Raw genomic sequence first — 21464 nt, 5'->3', positions numbered from 1 at the left:
TTTTTTTGTGTGTACGTATGTATGTATGTATGTATGTATGTATGTATGTATGTATGTATGTATATGGGAATGAATACATGAAATATGAGAGTGCAAAAACAGAAAGGAAACAATAGCTTTTTAAAACTCAGATTTGTCAAAGAAGGGATCAAAGTTGTACTGACAAATGGAACAATATACAGAAAGAGATAGGTAAACAAAAATATATGTAAGTTCTTTCACATTAATTAAGTAAAAGCATTTTACTTAGGATTACACCTTCTAAAGGAAGTGTTGAAATCATTATTTTTATTATAAAAATGACATAGGATTTACCATCCAAACCAATTTTACATGAATAGTAGAGTGGTGTTGTACAATTAGTCCTCAAAACTCTTTTTTCCTTGCAAGGCTCACCCATTCTTCTCCCTCCCCACATATGACAGCCACCACTTTACTATTTGTATGTATACACTTGACCACACTGGTCATTTTTAATAAATGGCATCACATAGTATTTGTCTTTTAGTGGCTAGCTTATTTCAATCAGCATAATGTCTTCAAGGTTCATCCAAGTTGATCCAGGTATCAGAAATATCTTTATTTTTAAAGCTAATAATTCATGATACAGGTACACTCCATTTTCCTTACTCATTCTTCTACTAATGAGCCAGCCATTAGGATCACTCCCACTTACTAATTACAATGAATAGAGTGAGTGTTGAAGTATCCCTTTAGGACCACTCTTTTAATTATTTTGGGTACATACCAGAAGGAGAATTACAGGACTCAATTTTTGATGTTTTGAGTGACTGACACACTCTTCACCATAGAGTCTGTGCCATTTCACATTTTCACCAAAAGAACACACAAGTTCCAATCTATCTACATTCTTGGCATTTTGTTTTATCCTTTTCTGTTTTTTAATAGTAGTCATCACAGTAAGTGTGAGTTTATACTGTGGGTTTTGATTTACATTTCCCTAATGATTATTGACACTGAACATCTGTTCATCTGCTTGTTGTCTCTTTGTATATTTTCTTTGGAAAATATCTATTCAATTCAATTGTAAATTTGTTATTGTTATTCTGTTTGTTGTTGCTAAATTCTAAATTATCTATATATTCTAGATGCTAATCCCTTATCAGATATATTCTTTTCAAATATCTTCTTGAGTTCTCTGGGCTGCTTCTTCAATTTGTTAGCTGTGTCCTTTGGTATAAAAAGTAAACATGTCGCAGACACTAAAACCTCATGAGATTGGTTGAAGAATAAAACAAAAGTCTCAAAACATGTAGGTTATTTAACTACTCCAAACCCAAAGCAAAGCAGAGACACCTGAGTCCAGAATGGAAGTTTAATATAAAATAATCCTGGTAACTCAGTACTTGGATAAGCTTCCAAAGCAGATCATCCCTCCAAGAAAAGAAGTAGGGTACTTCTTGCTTCAAGCTTTAAGTACAGATTCATACTCTTAAATTCACTTTTCCTAATGTTGATTATCAAGGGAGCTGGGAAGAATCATGAAAATACTAGATATAAAGAAGCAAGGGGAATGGTGAGATGGCTCTGTGGTATAGTGGGTAATACACAACTGCCTGTAGCTATAGCTCCAGGGGATCTGATGAACTCTTTTGGACACTATAGAAATTTACACTGATATACATAACCCTCTCACACACATATACATAATTAAAATAGAAAAATAAACACTAATGAGCAAAGATATGAAGTTAATAGAAATAATGAAACCACAATTTCACCCATTTCTCTGCTGAGATGGCTGACAGGCAAAACCAATGCTAAAAATGAGAAAGCATGAGGTAAAGAACCACACTAAACTGTGTGCCCAGAACACAAAGCTCAGCTTCCCCTTTCCACTGCCCATGAAACTGTTTCCCACTGGGAAATGGACATTGCACTTCTCACTTTGATTTTAGCTGAAAGCCTCTCTAAAATGCCACATTTTAAGGATAGCTAAAAATAGGCAAGAATCTAATTTCTTTCAAAGCTACATTTGTTGCTTTAACAGCAAGTGTCAGAGAGGAAAGAATCCATAAACAAAAGGTAGATGTCCAGTAGCTAAAATAGCTGCTATTTCCTTCCACAATGCACTCTCAGTATGGCTGCCCTGTTGTTTCTACTGGAGAACTTCCTCTGTGGCCCATTTTCCCAGGCTCTGTAGTAGAAGGGAGATGCCCAGGTTCTTAGGGATGTTTATGTTGGAAAAGAGCCTGTCTTCCGCCATGCCGCTGGACACAATGCTGTCTGCCCTCACTTTCTCCATCTCCAGAGAAGAAGGAAGCCTCCCAAACACTAGAGACATCTCCATACTTCCACTGACACAACACTTTTTAAAAATTTGTTCCATGCTGCCATAAATGTTGTGTTATGATTCCACATTTTAGATAAAAATGGAGCCTCCTCTGGGTCATACATAAAAACAGAATGATCACAAATTGAAATAACTAGTTTTGTGCTAGTTTGGTTCATTTACTAAAAAGATAGATATACTTAACACCTGGAACATTTAAAGATTAATAACACTGTAATGTAGACCCAAAGATAGTTTGGCTAGGTCCAAAGAATTCTACTTATTCTTCATTCTGTCAAGGTTTGTGAAGTTTAAAATACCATATGAATACATAAACAGACTTGGAAATTGTATGGAGTCAATAAATAAAATCAGCAGTTCAGAAAATACAGATAACCACATTTCAGATACAGTGATAGATGCATTTATAATGCTTTTGGCTACACCTACAGTAATGGCTTTAAAATGTTATGCTTTTAAATATGAGCTGTTTTTGCACATGTCTACACATTCAACTCATTTCACTGAGTTTCATTTTTAAATGATGCCTTTTTATCTTTCATTAGTTCTCATTATATAAATTTAAATTCTCTAATGAAAAGTTTTAAAAATAATATGAGCTTAATATGGGCTTCAAAATTCTTAAATTTATATAACTTTGAAACCAGTAAGTCAAAGACAGTTGAAAACATTTATTTAAAATAGCTTTTTCGCCGGGTGTTGGTGACACACGCATTTAATCCCAGCACTCGGGAGGCAGAGGCAGGTGGATCTCTATGGGTTCGAGGCCAGCCTGGTCTCCAGAGCGAGTGCCAGGATAGGCTCCAAAGGTACACAGAGAAACCCTGTCTCGAAAAACAAAACAAAACAAAACAAAACAAAACAAAACAAAACAAAAAAATAGCTTTTCAAGAGTCCAGCATCCCTAATCACTATCATGCCAGTTGAAATTAATTTTTGATAAAGAATGTATGTGGAGGTGAACTGATTTTTATTCTATTTCAGCCATGTCTTCTGCTAGTAACTTTACCTCTGGGACAAATTGAGTGAGCCCCTGAGAAAGTTCACTGCACTGACAGTAGGAAGATGCTGTTTCTTAAGAACTCATGAGTGAGGTGAAATATGGATTATGAAAACAATCTTCCTTCAGCAGTTATGGAACTTCCTTGCCCTTATTGGTAAAATGAAGTCAACAACTATGCATTATTTATAAGACAGAACAACTACTAACCATGAGATGGTTGGCATAGAGGTCTTTGGACCACCACAAAAGATGACTTGTTATTAAACCACTATAATTATGTTTATGAGATCTGGGGCCAGTTAGATGAAGGGGACTTTACTACCCAATAGCCACAAGAAAGTACTGCCATTGAACATTCATATATCTGTGATTTGTCTAGCACAGCAACCACCTTGGGCTTTTGGGTTTTACTTTTCTTTGTACTTCTTACGTGATATACTGGAGATATTAGTGAATAAAGATACAGAATGCTTTGTCTCCTAAGCTTGCATGTTGGGGGCTAAATGAAAGATGAAATCAAGGAAGGGAACAGAGAAAGACAAGAGAAGGCAGTTGTCTTGGTTTCTTTTACTGTTGCTATGATAAAAGTTCACCCAACAGCAGCATCAGCACAAGAGAAAAGGTTTATTTCAGCTCCCAGTTCAAGGATATAATGTGTGAGCTTGGAACAGCTGATCATATCATATCCACAACCAGGAGCAGAGAGTGAAGAACACAGGGGTCTGCTCTCCTGGCCTTCATTTATATAGTCCAGAATGACAACTAGGACATGGTGCCACACAAAGTGGGAATATCTTCAGACCTCAATTACTGCAATTTAGATAATCCTCTACAGGCCAAACCAGAAGTCCATCTCTCTGGCTATTCTATAGTCTAGGAAGTATATAGCACTAACAATCTCACAGAAGCCATGCTAGTCCTGTTGTCCAAGCTTACAGAGACTCACAGAACCAGGGATTCTAGAGCCTACCTCAGCTCAAGGTGACCTATCTATAGAGCAGACAAGATACTGTGCTATCAGAGGCAGCCTTGGAAGCAATGCTCACAGGGCTTTTCTGCTCTCCCTGCCTGCTTTTCTTAGTTCTAACTCAAAAAGTCTACCTTTTCCTCCTCTTTCTAGTCCTTTGACTATTAGACAAAATATATTGCAGTGCAACTCTCCCTTTTACTCTATCTATACTTCAATATGTCTTAATTTCTACAACCTATGTATATTTTCTGGGTTTATCTTATCTTTCCTCCACAGTGGCCCTCTTTTTTATGACCCCCATGATCAAGAGTTCATTAAAATATTATTATTAAAACCAAATTATGCTTCATAAAGAAAAGAGAATCAGCCTTTAGTACTGAAGATGTACAGTTCTTGCTTAGTATGCATAAAGCCCTGGATTTGAGTGTGGTGGGAAACATGCCAGTAATCATAAAACTCAGGAGGTGGAGACAGGAGGGTTAAGAGTTCAAGGCTACACTGGACTGGTTCAACATACTGGAAGCCAGTCTGGGCTGTGAGACCTTTTCTCAAACAAGCAAACAAACAACAAAAAGAAACAGGCTTTAAGTTTACTGGTAAAACAGACACTTCAGTTCTCAATGAAGTATTCCTTCTGAAGTGCTAGGCTAGAGCCATGAGCCATGAGCCATGACAGGTTTCTAATAGCCCCTGCTAGGGACCAGGCCTTAGTTTTGGTTTACTGGAGTTGGCTGGAGCTGAGCAAGCAGTTTTCAGGAAAAACACAACTCAGGGGCAACCAATCAGCAGGCACCCCACAGCCTCCTGCTAGCTAAAGATAGCTTTTCCTACCCTGCCACTGGAAAGTTCCTAACCATTAGAGACACCTACCAATCCTATAAACTTTTGTGTTTAAACCCACCAATCATCCCCCAGAAAATTCTCCCCCCTGAAATTCCCCTAATTTTGCTTAAAAGGAGCCTTCAAGCTTCTCTTGCCATTGCCATTTGCCACCCAGCATGTTGGCAATTTTTAAAATAAATGTTCTTTCTGGTTGCATATGTGACTGGTGGTGTTTTATTAGACATTTCAAGGACCCTAGCAGAGAGTTGACATTATCTTGGGCTACATTAGTACCTCCAGTATCCATGCAACACCCACCCCTATCTGACCTAACATCTTTTTGACAATCATCTAAAACTTCTGGAATATATTCACTTGCTTCCTCATCAGCATCTTAAAGTTATAGCAGACACATTCTACTTCACTGTGGCCCCTTACCTAATGTCATCCCCTTCAATGTATTTGCAGAATGCATTGATTTATGACTTTCTTTTGTTTTATGACTCTTAAAAGTTCATGTAACCAATTTCACAATGAAACATATCATTTGGGGCAACCTGAAACAAGGTTCCCAAACCATAGTCACTCACATATGGCTCAAAACAAACTGATTGTTTTCTCCCTTTTCAGAAAGGGCTGTGTTTTACATCAACAAAGCTGATAAAGGAAAGCATCATGAAAAGATGTCAGAGTTGTTTAGCACATGAGTCTGTCTCAGGGTGACATTTTTATCATATACCTGACATTTTGTAGCTGTAAATAATTTGATTTTTAAATGTACTTGGTCTAACTCTGGCTAGACCCTAGAACCCTCTTATGATACCCTTCAATCCTCCAACCTCACCCCCCAAACACACAGCTGTTTGTGCACCTCCTTTGTACACTTAGGAACATAGGCACACAGGTGATCTTGCCCCAGGTCCCTCATTCTGACTATTCCAACATGCTCCTGTCAGCACTGATTATTGTTTTCATTTTATAGAGGAGGACACTAGAGACCAGAGAGAGAACTAAGGATAGATTTTAGCCAACCATGTTTCTATGTTCATAATCTATTACTGTTTTGCACAATACAAGTGTAAACCTAGTGGGAAGGCTATGACTAAATAGAAAAGAAAAAAATTCTCTCTGGGGCAAGCTGCTGAAGACAGTATACAGTTGTGGCCCAAAGACAGGTACAGCTGAGATCCCATCCGACTTAGAGCTGAGGTTTGGGGAGAAGCCATCACAGCGTCAGGCAAGGGAGAGATGCAACATGGACTCCCCAACCGGGAGATAAGAGAAGGAATATGGACATTTCCTTTCTGTTTGATGACTATTCCCCAGGTCCCAGTGTGAACTACTTTTGAATTCTGAAATAAAACTTTAGGTCTCAACTTTTATGGCAGTTTTATAGGTGTTCATTTTGTATCCTCAAGGATACAAAAATTTGGCACTGTTCATATCCCTTATTCAGAATGGCAATGCATTTGCATATGACCTACATACATCTTCCCAAACACTGCAAATTATATTTAGATTACCTAATGAAACATAAATGTTATGGAAATCATACTTTTAGAGAACAATGATAAAAAGACTGTACACATTCAACACAGACACAATATTTTCCCAGTTATGTTGGTTCAAGGTTTGTTAAATCTACAGATATTGAATCCATGGATATGTGGAGCCAATTGTAGATAATTATTGTTTTGTAGTATTATATTTGTTCATGTTGAGGTATTTTTTTTTTTTTTGCTGCAGACTGATGGGGAAGTACTTCTGTGTATATTTATCTTATTGATTGTTAAATAAAATACTGTTTGGCCAATGAGACAGCAAGTAGACAGGACTAGGAGTCAAAGAGAATTCTGGGAAATGTAGTAGAAAAGTGTGATCCAGGCAGGAAGTGACATAGCAAGGAGACTCATATTTAAGTGAAGGAGAAACAGGAAGTGCCCCCTTTTTTCCCCTCCTGCTCCAGCGGCAAGATGTGATCCCAGCAAGGAGGGACGCCAATAAGGTGTCCGATAAGATAAGTCTTATAAAATATATAGGTTTATGATAGTTAAGACTGAGTTAGCAGATGAGAAATCCTAGTTATTGTCCAAGCAGCTTTTTACCTAATACAAGTTTCTGTGTATTCATTTGGGCCTAACTTGGGCAGGCGGCTGGTGTAAAGCTTACACATGGCGGTGGGGCTCAGCGGCTTTTGGCAGAAAGATTTATCGTAACAGCAGACTTTCTCCACACATTACAATGATTAGTCAGAATTCTGAGTGGAGGCAGTTTTCTCTGCAGTGGTAGTTTTCAAAGTGCCACTGTAGAAAAACAGATGTGCTGAGGTGAGAATGCTCAGGTTCCTCCCAGACTTAGTGAATGGGAATTCTGGGGACAGGGCTTAGAACATATATTTACAATCCTATTCTGTGTCTGTTCACTTTAGAGAAATACTGACTCAGGACCTAGTGTATGAATATAATATATCATGGCTACCCGAAAGTTCCCCATAATATAGCCAAGAAGCTGTGGCTGAAACAATGTGCTATGAAGAGAGGCACTATCCTCCTCCTGAAGAGCTCACACCTTTGTGCCCACTGATCTTTCAAATGCTCTACAAAGACATTTGTATAAAGGTGGCATTGCTTTTCCAGCTCCAACATCTCCAGGGAAATCTCTTGAGAATTACCTTCAAACATAAATACTGATGACCAAATCATGAATATTTAACTAGGTAAAAGATACATAATAATTATATGTGTTTTAAAATTTCAGATAAAATGGAACATGGCAAAACTATTCTATCTTTAAGGCACTGACAGATGAGATTTTAATTTTGCCACCTCATTGATAAGAAAAAAGATGTGTAAAGATGAAAACCCAAGTATTCTCCTAAACTGACCAAGTCCTGAAACTAAACATTTTCTCATTATTCAGGATTTTGGTTTTAGTAGCAGCTACATATAAATAAGGTTTTCAGACAAACAACTTATCTTTAGATGGAAGGAAATTCATTAACAGGAATTGATGTTCTCCCCAACAACCAGTACAACATGCTTTTTTTGGATTCTTTTCTCAGAAATTGGTTAATAACAAAATATATTTCTTTTTAAAAAGAAGCATGTTCACAGGAAAGGCTTAAATGCAGTCTGCATTTCACTCACACAATTAAAAAGGAAGATGGTTTCCAGCAACCAATTTCTCGACTCATTCTGTGCCAAATAAAACAGATTTCAGCAGAAGCTTTTATTGCTGCAGAGGGAACTCTGTTCATTCTGCAGGGGAGAATGTACTGTTTATTTTCCATTTAAAGTTCCCAATTCTCCAGTTACTATATGTTTTTCTCTTCCAGCAGACTATCTAGTATGAGTAACTAAATTAAATTCAGAAAAACAAAACATAACAGCTTTGTATAGAGGAAAATGTTGAAATGTTGATGTACCATCTATGCTCTATCACATTAAAGCTTCATATTGAAGAAAAGCGTTTACACAGCCCTCGTCCTGGAATACACATTTTTTATCATTAAAGAAGTACCTATCAGAACCCAAAGAAAAAGACATCTCAGGAGTAACTGGAAGTGGCTAATATTACCAATATATCTGGGTGTTTTGAAAACGTACAGAATCTAAACTGATTAAGAGATGAACTATAGTTACAGGAAAACAGCTACACAGAGCGGCTACATCATCCCATCAAGTGTGGAACAAACTGATGTACCTCCGTGACTAAATTTCCTTTTATCAGAACACAGCTGCAGCATCACAGAAATCTCAAAAAAATGAGTGAGACAAAAAAACAGAACACCTTCTTCTAAAATGTGTTGTACTATAGGATTCTGAGATAAATTTCTAGTGACATGAGTAAAGGGGTCAGATGTGGTCTCTGATAGTCAAGGTTAAGAAGGCCTCTAGAAAAATAAAGATACCTACAGGACAGATCTACACAGAGACAAAATCATATAGATGCTGTGATGGCTAATCTGCATTGTCAACTTGATCTGATTTAGAAACCCGCCTCTGGCTATGTTTATGATGTCACTTCCAGAAAGGCTTAACTGAGAGAAAAGCCATGCTGAGTGTGGATGATGAACTGAGGTATGGACTGAATAAAAAGGAAAAAGAGATCTAAGTATTGGCTCACCTCTCCCTGCTTCTTGATGAAATGTAAATGGATGCCCGTTCTCCTGCTGCTATGATTTACCTGCCATGATAGACTGCATCCTCAAACTGTAAACCCAAACAAACCCTTCCCACCTTAGGTTGGTATTTGGAGGCATTTTGCTATAGCAATGAAAAAATCAACTAAAATATATGTCAAGGAAGATGTCAGGATTCTGTCACAGTAACCTCAAGCTGTAATGAAGACCCAAGGCAAAGCCTCAAATTTTGGTGGAATGGATATTGCTTCTAGTATATTAAAATATATTTTCAGAAGAAGCCATGTTATGACTCATGTAAAAATGATTCAAACCTAAAGACTGTCAGTGTTCTTGAGAGTCATGACACAGGTAAAAAGTAAGAGATACCAAGGCATCAGGCAAGAAAGAGGAAGTGAAGTCCATCCAAGAGCAAAAGGATGCTCAGTGTGCCTCATGTGATGCCAGTGTTCAGGGTATGCTTTATTCCCCTGGAAGCTGTCTCTCTCTCTCTCACACACACACACATACACTATACACTCTGTGCTTCCATATATATTTTTTGAATAATGTTTCACCTTTCCACTTAACAAAAGCTTCTCTTTGGCAAATACCAACTCCTTCCATGCTTACATTACTATTCTTTGTTTTGGGGTCACAATTAAGTTAAGTAAGAATTATGTGACTATAGCAGTGTAATACCATGACAGTCAGTCATAACTGAGGTACCTACCAAGTAACTAAGAGATAGAGAGTGCATACAATATAGATATACTGGTCAAAGGGATGACTCATTTCCTATCAGGATAGAGTATGACTGTGAAACTTCATCATGCTACTCAGAGGCACATGGAGTTAATATATAAATTATTTCTAGAACTTTCTATTTAATATTTTTGGCATGCAGTTAGCTGTGATTAACAGAAATGTCAGAAAATGAAATTAAAGTTTATACTGTCACATGGTTCCCTACTCCTGGGAAGAGGGGTCTTGACATTTCAGGTAATTCTTCCAGACATCAGCAAGTAGCTGAAGGAAGGAGGACCAGTAGAAACCATGGGTTAGTAACTCACTACTGAGGATGTGATCTTCAGGGCAACATCTAATGACACAATGCCTTAGAAGGTTTTTCATTGCTATGAAGACAAACAGAAAGTGGGCTTTTTAAATACCATGCTTATGAAATGAAACTTATATTAAAAGTTACTCAATATGGCTGAATTTAAGTTTTTCTGTGAGTCTGGATAATTTGAAGCATCTAGGCTACATACTTTGTCTCTTTTGCAAGCTGTGGCTTTCTAGAAGTACCTTTATTTGTGCAATTTCTCATATGCAATCTCTCTGACAACCCCAAAACTTTGGTGCTAAAATAAAACACATGTTAATCTACAAGTACTGGGTCCTTAAGAACCAAAGACTCCAAAATAGTTTCCTACCTTGTAACTGAAACAGAGTGACGTCTCACCTTTACTTCTAAATAAAGCTCAGATGTTCACCCTGAATGCAGCTTGCTAACACCACAAGAGTAAAGAATGAGTAAAGAATGCATTTCCAAGGATCTGCAGTGGAGTTAACTGGGTCAGTGAAAAGATGCTTTGGTGGGGAGAGGTGCATTCCCCTACCTTTTCTGATGCTTTGTCTTGACCCAGGAGTCCTGGACTTGGAGGAGGAGGGGCTCTGCGCTTCTTCATCTCTGACTTCATAGACACTCCAGAAATGTTGCCCAGTGAGAGTGAGGGTCCCAGTGTTAGGGACCGAGAATGCATGGTCGGTGAGTTGGGTGTTGTTAAGCAGCCCTGTGGGGGAAGAGACAGACAACACTTCATCAATAAGGTGACTTTTCTGTGTATGGATATTCCAAACTTGAAACTGCCCACTCAAGCTTCTAATGACATTTATTTATACTAGCAGACATGAAGGACTGGAGCAAAACACCTATTACCATTCTCCTAGGAAACTTTACAGTATTCCAAACCCATGGAGTAGGGTCTACTTTATTTTACTTTTTTTTTTTTTGAGGATTTCATACCTGAATACATTATTTATATCATTGTCCCTTCTCCCTCCTCCCTCTAATTCTTTCTGTGTTCCCACACACTCATCATGACCTTTTTCTTTAATTACTATTGTTACACACATATATACATATATACACACATAAATTTATAAATATAGGCAGTTGAGTTCATTTAGTGTTGCTCATATGTATATGTTTAGGGCTGACTGCTTGGCATTGGATCACCTATCAGAGGTCATCCCAGGAGCAGGTGGATTCTTCCACTACCAAAAGTCAATAATTGCCTATAGCTTTTCATCTAGTCGTAGGACCTTGTAAAATTTCCCCTAGTCACATTGGCATATAAGTTGGCATTGTCAATTTCAGGTTTTGTTTAGACAACTATACTGTTAAGATTTCATGGGGACAGCTCAATCATGAAGCAATCAGCAGTCTAAACCTTTAAGAACACTTAACAGCTAGAACCACTTGGCGTTTCCATCTAAACTGTAGGTGTAAATCATCTATCTTAAAACTTTAATGTGTCATAGGAGTGAGCTCTTAGCAATGGCAAAGAAGTGGCTCCTGAAGCAGTGCATTGCACTGGGGAAGAAGAACAGTAGTTTACCACTGACAAACATTTCACCCATTTCCAGTTTCTTCTAACCTTCAAGAGTTCTATGAAAATGTGATGGTGTATCATAAGCAATATGCTTTGAGGATTCTCAGACCAACAGCATACAACTTGGCAACAGTTGCTGGTGAACAAACATAAACTTGCGACTCAACACAATAACTTTGTTGATCTCTAGACACAATTTCCATCTATAAGAAATGACCTGAATAACACACTCATTTTCTTTCAGTCAACTGTTACCCAAGTTTCTTAATAGAAAAAGAAGATATGTCCACACAGCAAAGACACTTAGAGAACTAGAACTCTAATATCACATTAACAACAAAAGACAGCCATACTATTATAACGATAAATCTTCTGCTAGCCGCCTATGTTCTGCCCACTGTGTTAGGGCCTCAAATACTAAACAGAGACTTATATTAGGTACAATCCTGCTGGCCAATTCCTAGGATATCTTACTTGCCAGCTCAGTCTTAATTATCAACCATAATCATAAGACTTATGGAGTACACAGGACTTGTGTCCTCTCTTCCTGGCAGGCACATGGCAACTCCACAGAGAGAAGGAGGAAGAGGAAGAGCAAGAGAGTGGCTTCCTGTTTGTCCCTGCTTATATGTGAGTCTGCCTGCTATGTCACTTCCTGCCTAGATCTCTTCACTACATTTCCCAGAATCCTTCTTGACTCCTAGTTCTGCCTAACTTGCTTCCCTATTGGCCAACAGTACTTTATTTATCAATCAATAAGACAAGCATATACAGAAGCACTTCCCCCATCATACTATAAGCTGTGCTGTCACTTCAATGATCTTTATCTACAGCACAGGCCAGCCTGGATGTGTTCTACATGAAGTCAGTGCAAAAAAAGACAAAGTCTCAGATTTGGGAGATACTAAGTTTGATTTCTGGCTTGCCCCCCCCCCCACTCCCCAGCCATATAACCTTAGGCAAGTTTTAATTTGTCTTTGCAACAATTTACCTCTATCAAAACTGAAGTGAATAGCTCCTACATAACAGAACTATCACTGTGAACTACATGAGTTACTACATGTAGAAGAACATAAAAGAATTCTTGGCACACAGTAAGCACTAAATTGTTTAAGTGATTATGATTATGCAATGCCTTGTCTACCTTTCTCTCTTATTTATATAAGGACTCTGTGAATACAGTGATTGTCTATTGTTTTAGTCACTGCTATGTCCTCAGCACTCACAATCCCTAGAGCCTAAAAGGCTCATGAGCTTACACATCTGTTGGAATGAAGGGATGGTGCTTGAGCCTCTGGGGAACTCTGCTTTCACATTTAAACTTGTGGGTAAGGTTTCATGCGACCAACTCAGTGTGTGTGTGTGTGTGTGTGTGTGTGTGTGTGTGTATCTGAACATTGTGGCAAATGCCTACAATTCCAGATACTTGAAGGGTGAGGCCAGTAGATCATGAGTTTAAGACCAGCCTGAGCTATATGGCAAGGCCTTATCACATAATTGTTTTAAAGAAAAGAAATATATAAAAGACAACTCTAAGAGTAAGCAACAACCTAGTATTACTTTGGTTAGTCATAAATTTTACTATTCAATTTCCTGAGAAAGAAATTTAGTCTCAAATTTCTTTGATCTTAATTACAAAAGCTGTGGTAATTTTAATGAGAATGATTACCATAGGCTCACATGTTTGAATGCTTAGTTCCCAGTTGTAGTTCTTTGGGAAGGATTAGGAGGTGTGGCCTTATTGGTATAGACATGTCCTTGTTGTAGGGGGTGTGTTACTAGTTGCGCTTTGAGTTTTCAAAAGACCATGCCATTTCAGGTAGTTCTTTTTCTGTCTTGTAGATGTTGTCTCAATATGTAAGCTCTGTGCTACTGCTCCAGCACCATGTCTGCCTGCTTGCTTTCATATTCTCTGCCACCAGGTCATGAACTAACCCTCTGAAACTGTGAACAAATCCCCAATAAACTCTGTCCTCTATAAATCACCTCCAAGTTGTTCTTGGAAAAATCTCAAGAACACAGGACCGAAGGGTTTAAGTGAATAAATGAAGTATAAGAAGCTAACCAGAAAAGGAACTTTGCTCACTCAATCATTGGAATCCACAGAGATGTTTCACTGGTGGCATGTTGACTCAAATTATCTCCAAATTTTAAAGGAACATAAACCTCGGTTTTCCTTGCCAGTAGTCAACATGTATCCAGAAATGTAGACACAGGATCAGCCAAGTAATTTACTTATATATAAAGTCAAGTGCTCTCTCTCTCTCTCTCTCTCTCTCTCTAACACACACACACACACACACACACACACACACACACACACACACACACACACACACCTTCATACACATTTGACACACAGTATCAGCACAAGCCACACACTCCTGTTAGGGATGTTGGTGTCTCTCAATGGAGAACAACACTAAACTCCTGTACTATTTGGCATCCCCGAAACAGTTAACACCATTCTCGGGACAATGAATTTCACAAATCAGCATCCAATTGCTTCCCTTCTCTATATCCTGTCTAGTCACAGGCCTTTACTTCCTCTGTCCTTAGTGTCCAAGTATGCTTGCCTGACTGGTCACCCAACATGCTTGTGAAATTACCTGTGTTCTTTAAATGTCTTTGTATGAAGTCCTATGGATCCTATTCCCTTTAAAAATTTTACAAGGAACTTATTGATTTCAAGCTTTAATTTTATAATTTTCTGCCATCAAAAGCACTCTGACATATTAGTCAGCAACTAGGGCAAGGACTGCTACCACATTTAAAATGGGGAAAATTTTATTTGCCTCAACATTTTTATAAACATTAAACGAGGTAACTAAGGTAAAGCACCTGGCATATTTCTGTCACATTAGAGGTATCAAATAAAGGGACTAGAAAGATAGTTCTCTTGTGGAGGGCCCAAGTTTAGAACCCAGCACTTAAGTAAGATTGCTCACAACCATCTGTAACTCTAGCTCCAAGAGATTCAACATCCTCTTCAGCACATTAACAACTCCTGAGGGAGTGTGTAAAGAGGAGTAATTCTCCAGGAGGAAGTAGAATTACCCCATGGCTTTTTAGTCTGGAGGTGAAAAGCTGAATCAAACCTATGGCTCTATTGTTACAAAGGGTCTCATTAATTCTCTGTAAAGATGAAAACCAATAAGGGCCACATAACGTCAAAAAGAGACCCTTACTTCCACAATTTAAAGGTCTAGTTCTAGTTTACTGGGTAATGGGCCTAGTTCTAGTTTACTGGGTAATGGGTCTAGTTATGGTTTACTGGGTCTAGTTCTGGTTTACTGAGTGATGGGTCTAGTTCTGGTTTACTGGCCTTTTGGGAGTATTGGTATTTCTTCCCACATAAAATTATAGGATCTTAGAACTGGGATGTCACCTTTTCAGACAAGACCTTATGTGGAAACTCTTTTCAGATGCTCAGTCTTGAAAAGACAGAGAGCTCTTGATCAGAGGTGAGAGTCACCATCTCCCATCCTCAAATAGCACTAGTCATTCTGAGATGACCAATACATACCATTAGAGCAAAATAGAATGAGATTAGTGAAAAACTCTGAGCCAACTAAAATTCTCAGCTCATTCATGCATAAACTGCCACAAGATCTGGATTCGACTCATCTGCTGAACATACCCCAAGTTTTCCAATCTTAATTCACTGATGGAAATTTATGCCAATTTCTCTTGGCCCTGAATCACAGAAAACCAAGATGTATATAAATTTTGTATCTTAGCTCCAATCTATGGCCCACTGGTACATTAAATGCTGAAGTCTGGGACACACATAGACAGCTCCTCCCAGACACTAGAGATAAAACAAGCCTGACCCACTGTGCCCATTCTGCCTTCTAAAGAGGTTCCATAGGACACTGGCATGTGTATGAAAGTAGAGAAGGCTGGTAAACAGATGTTCTGATGTTTATGAAGAGATCTAATGTTCTTCTCTTCTGCCTCTTATAATTTTCCTGCCCCCTCTTTCACAATGTTCCCTGAGTCTTAAATGTAGGACTTGTTCGTAGATTCTGCCCCTGCCCCCAGGACTAGGCTCTACAACTCTGCATTTTGATTCATTGCAGTTTTTCTGTAATTGTCTCTGTCTGTTGCAAATATAAGCTTCTTTGATGAGAGGTGAGGAATTCACTTAATCTGTGGACACAAGAGCAAATATTTAGAATGCAGTTAGAGACTGTGTGGGTCTAGTAAAGTGGAAATTGTAGATTCTCCTCCAAGATTCCTGACCTTCCCAGCCCTGTGTAGTTAGCTAGGTTTCCAGTAACATACAGAATATCCCTCTTGTTGGATCTTAAGTTGGATCTCTCTTAATTAGAGAGCTGTTGAATACCAACAAGGTATGTGTGACATGAAACACCTGTGTCACCTAGGAATTTCCTAGAAGCTACAACCATAAAGTCTCACCAACATGATCTAAAAATGAGGTGAACATGGACAACAACTATAGAAATATTAACATGGATGGGTGACAGCTCAAAAGACCTCAAGTCTACACAAAACTACCTGCAACTAAGGAATGTCAGGAGTGGGAGAAATAGTTTTCTTCAAGGAAGAACACACCAATTGGTTATCTAAGACAAAATGTCAGCTGTGAAAACATACATACAAGTAATATTACGTAGACTGCAGACTGAACCAGAACAGACAGGTAATACTTATGCATGTATATATATATATATATATATATATATATGCACATATATGTATATGTATGCACATATTTGTGTATATATATATGTGTATGTGTGTAAATATATGTGTGTGAATATATATATATGTGTGTGTGTGTGTGTGTGTGTGTGTGTGTGTATGTGTGTAACAATAATTAAGAAAGAAAGAAACCATATGAAAGAGAGTTAGGCAGGGCACATTGGAGGGTTTGGAGGGCAGAAAGTAGGGGAATGATAAAATTACATTATAATCTCAAAAAGTAAAAGACATAATTTAAACAAGGTATATTTAAACCTTGCTAATAAGTCAGTGTGTAGTTGTCATATAATCAAAAAGAAACTAAGCCATTTAATGTCAATTATAGCTTACCTACAATAATGTCCAGCAAGTTCTATTATTTTTCTAAGTATACATTATCAGGCTTTAATATAAAATGAAAAACACTCATACTTGGAAAAATTGAAGGGGTAAAGTTCAAGCTTTCTTGATTAAGACATAAGCATGGTCATTTTTTCAAAAGTAGAAAACTTGCTGCAACCAAGATCAAGAACTCACAGCAAGACATGCTGGGGATGCAGCATGGCCATCCTCCCACCTGTGTACCAAGACTAGCACCTGCAGGGCCCTGAGTCCATTCTTGAACTCAGATACATTAGCAGATACTTCTTCAGAGATCTGATGTGGCTTCTGACCATGCCTAGCTCAATATTATATGATCTTAAGGGAAAATACACTCTGACTAAAAAAACATTAATTTTTAATTTACGTACTCTGTAACTTTGCCATAAAGTTTTAGACAGTGTTTAAGGAAATTGCTAGTATCCAAAATTGTAAGGCTGCTCTTTTGATATCAATGTTACAGGAAGGGCTTACTAGGCACAGGGAAGAGTGGACATGGCAAGTGCTCTAAGGTAGTTGCTCATTTCTGGTTCAGGAAAGAATTTCAAAAGAAGGAGCCATTTCAAACAACAGACAGTCTCTTTGCCACAGTAGAAAGGTGTTTTTATCCACAGGTTGTGTAACAGCTGCTCTGACTTCCACCTTTCAAATGACCCAGGTATTCTGTGACTGATACATGTAGTCTGTGGCAAGGTTCTCCTTCCATTGCTTTCCCTGGCCTCATGAAAAGCTCCTGCCAGCTGCTCCAGCATTTATCCTTGCAGAGATCACTGATTCTGTATAGAAACCATCTCTCTCCAACATCTTTTTAGTACATTTGCCAAACGAAAAGCAAGAGAAAAGGGAATAAACCATGAATTCATATTTTCAAGGCTCCCCAGGTATTTCTTAGTGCTGTCAAATTGCTGTTTTAAGCTCTCAGTAGTCTCTGGAATCCTGGAGTGCTGTTTTCTGTTGCTAAGGAGAAGCTGGCGAAGGCCAAAAATATCCTGAAATTGAAAGCAGCTTTGTACACAGGCTAATGGATAGCACAAACCAGCTTGGAGACAGCATCTTCTCCCCTCCTTGGAATACAGATGCAGGGCAGACTTGGTGGCCTTGGAGGGACAAAGGATGAGAACAGGCTGAGGGGCATTTCTGTTTTTCTGACCTGAAATGGAAATGTTCTGGCTGACCCACCAGGATTCTGCAGCTCAGACCTTTGGCTATGGCTGGCTACATGATTTTTCAGAATAGACAGGCAGAAACTAACCAACAAAACACAAGATACAGCCCTCATTCACTGGAAATTGTTTTTATATATGTTGAAACCCTTACGGAATTACTGTAGTTTTGTGCTCATAATATTAAATTTACACACCTGTGGATTTTAGTATATCCTCTTCTGAGAGTCCTGGAATGTAAGGGTCTTACCAAATGCAGACCATTTTTTTAGTTAGTCACCTAAGGCTAAGTAGTCAAAAATTGGTCTTTCTTTTGAGGTTATATTACTGTGTTTCTTGATATATTACTGTTAAATTTACTTTCTTGCTAACTATTATTGTTAACAGGATGCTTGGCATAAATTTTACATAAACTAAAATGACATCAAAATCAGAAGGACTTATCTATACTCTCAGACTAAAACATATGTAAACATTATCTCACCCTACTTATCTGAATAATAATAACTCATTACTGAGATGCTGCCTGGAACTACATGTTGTATTTTCAAAAAAGATGTTGAATATGACTTGGTTATTGCTGTTTTCACAGCATGCTCAACTAATTAAAACCATACAGGAAATTTGTTTTCTTGTCACAAAGTAAATTAGCAAAGTAGCTGCTAAACTCAAACTATTTCTTCCAATCTTTCATTTTCTTGTCATCAGGAAAGTAGGGTGAGGGACAGCAGAGGCAGACAAGGAAAGGCCTCAGCAACTTACATTCACAAAAGGGTAATGGTGGTTCTGCCAGCTGTGCACTCGGTTCCCCCTCCCTTTATTTTATCCCAATATCTGTGCTAAGCCAAATGCTCTTTTGTGTTCTTAAACTCTGTCCAATAAAACGTACTTCCATGCTTGTCTACTGTAGAGTGACACCCAACCATGATCATCAACCAAAGTCACTAAACAGAGCCATCTTGGAACTGTGTTGTGCTAAAAGACTGCCACTTCCATGTCTAATAACCACAACTTTTCAGGCACTTTTAAGAGTGTCTGATGCAAATCTCTGGATTTTGGGTACTTACTTGTTATAGCAATATATCCTTCTCTATTAAGGTGGCCACTATGAGAGGTTGTTTGAATGCCATGGATGTGAGTTTAGAAGAGAAGGCCTGAAGGACTGTGGCACAGTGTCAGGCTTCTTCCCTAAGCAGAAATTTGTTGAGTCTGTTCACTGGATCTTAGAAAAAAAACCAGCAACTGTGTGCCACATGGGATAGACCTCATGGGTAACTAGTAGGTGAGGCCATGAAGCAGATAGGCTTCTCCATAAAGAGCCATAAAGAGAAAGTAACACAGTTGTTATTAGTGTTCAGTGGAAACGGTGACATTTTAAAGGAGACAGTAGACCTGGGGAGATGGTACTGAAAAACAAGAAAATCAATACCCTGGTGATTCAACAAACACATTAAAATGAAGCTTTCCCTCCTCTGCTTCTGCCATATAAATTTTCTGCAGGACATTTCCTCTTGAGAGTCAGCATTCTCAACAATGCAGTGAAGCTGGGGTCATCAGTGACATCTGGGGCTGGCTCATGGATACTTGTGTCTGGTCATCCTGACCTCAACCCACATGGTTGAAGATGGCAATTCCTGGACACTCACAGTTTTCCATGAACACCCAGTAATAATCAAGCATCCTGTTCTCTCCTTTTAAGGAGGGAGCCTCATTGCAGATCTCGGCATTAAAATCTGTTCTGCAACTGTGACAGAAGTTTTAGCATTAATAAATATTTTTGTGTGTGTGTGCATCATAGCTTTGCTGAGACACTGCAAATTCCTTTAGGATATAAATACTAACAAATTAGAGTAGAAGTCAATTTTCATTGGCTGTACTTTGAACACAACAGTTTTACATGCAACTAATGGCTCTACTCTACTTTCCAGCTGTACTGTTTAATGCAATCTGGATTAATAATTGTAATATTAATATGGTACTTGTCCTTTAGAGTTAAAATCATTTTTGTGCTACCAAATAACTCCAATGTTCCAAAAAAGCAGGCTGCAATTGATTTTTGAAGTCAGAAGATAACCTCAAAAATAGCAGAGGTAGATTTTGACATAGTCAATCCTGTGTAGATGACTGGAAACAGGAAATCAGAATCACTGTTTGGCAGTGTCATTAGCTATACAGTACATAGAAGATAAAATTTTAGTAGTAGTGACAATGGCTGTATACATAGTTTAAGGGAGTTCATGGCTTTTTATCCACATAGTCCAAATTCGCCTCCTTACCCCAAATTAAAAAATAAATACTCCAAGGAAGATATCTACAGAATAGTACATTCTAAATAGAGTCAATATTTGATTTAATGGGATATAAGCAGACCACCATCTTCCTAGTAATATAAAAACCATCTATTTAACTTGTTTAGATTTTACTTGAAGCATCTATCCTGGGTCCAAAAATAAAGAATTCTATGGAGAACAGCCTACATCAGTCAGGAAATTTTCAGCATTCATACTTTCTAATCCCCAAATGACCAAGAAGATTTGCATCACATTAAAAAAAAGAGGGAGAAAGAATGGAAGAAACCATCTCTGGTAACATATCCTTTCCTGAAAGTGCATCCCAGTTTCACCCCCCAAAAGGAGACACCCAGCTCCAGGGAGGCCAGGGCAGGAAGCATCACACAGAAGTGTCCAGGTTTATGGGAGGCAAGCCTTCAAAGGAGGTATGCTTTCTAATTACAGGTACATAGCTTCATCCACAGTGGAAAGGACTCAGCCAAGCTACTAGGGAGTCATTCTGACTGTGACATGAAAAGAGATCTTTCTCACCACACAGTGGAGGTCATGTATGGAGCAATGGAAGGTCATATATTCAGCCTATGTATGCATGTATGTTTCTAATAGTAGCCATTAAAAACAACCCTTTAGGTACATATGTGCATCGCAGGTGCATGCTCACACATTGGCACACACATGTACACCATGGCCAAAGTTAAACACTTGAGGGTGAGCTTCCTAATTACAATATAGTATGGCTGAAGAACTGGACATTGTACTTCATTGCCTTTCTTCTCTGTTTCCTTTAAACTCTTCTACACTTGAGCTGGAAGCCCAAATGTCCCCTTAAGTTGGAGCTCCCCTTAGAATTCTCAGGAAATTCCAGAGAAGAGTTGATCTTATGTGTCCAGGCCTTCCTCCTCTCTCATTGGGAGCAACCCACATGAATGAGAAGGTGGACCCCTAGCATGTAGGATGGACTTCCATCTGAGTATCACAACCTCAGGCCCACAGCATCAGCACAGGTTCAATCACTGTGCCAGTGAGAGTCATGCCTGTTTTTGCTTAGTTACTGAAGGGGAGGCTGGCTGCTCTT

At 38.5% G+C, this 21464-nt stretch overlaps 1 protein-coding gene across 1 annotated transcript in view; it reads right to left on the bottom strand.

The window, feature by feature from the left end:
* The window catches only part of Cobl (cordon-bleu WH2 repeat protein), a 150784-nt gene that overhangs the window by 91398 nt on the left and 37922 nt on the right, over window positions 1-21464 (bottom strand). The window contains exon 7 of the mRNA XM_035453021.1: window positions 10852-11025. Coding sequence (XP_035308912.1) covers window positions 10852-11025 — 174 coding nt within the window. The remainder of the gene's footprint in view (window positions 1-10851; window positions 11026-21464) is intronic.

This window comes from Cricetulus griseus (genome assembly GCF_003668045.3).
Source record: "Cricetulus griseus strain 17A/GY chromosome 1 unlocalized genomic scaffold, alternate assembly CriGri-PICRH-1.0 chr1_1, whole genome shotgun sequence".
NCBI lineage: Eukaryota > Metazoa > Chordata > Mammalia > Rodentia > Cricetidae > Cricetulus > Cricetulus griseus.
The sequence above is the reverse complement of the archived record's forward strand: the minus strand, read 5'-3'. Positions and strand labels throughout refer to the sequence as shown.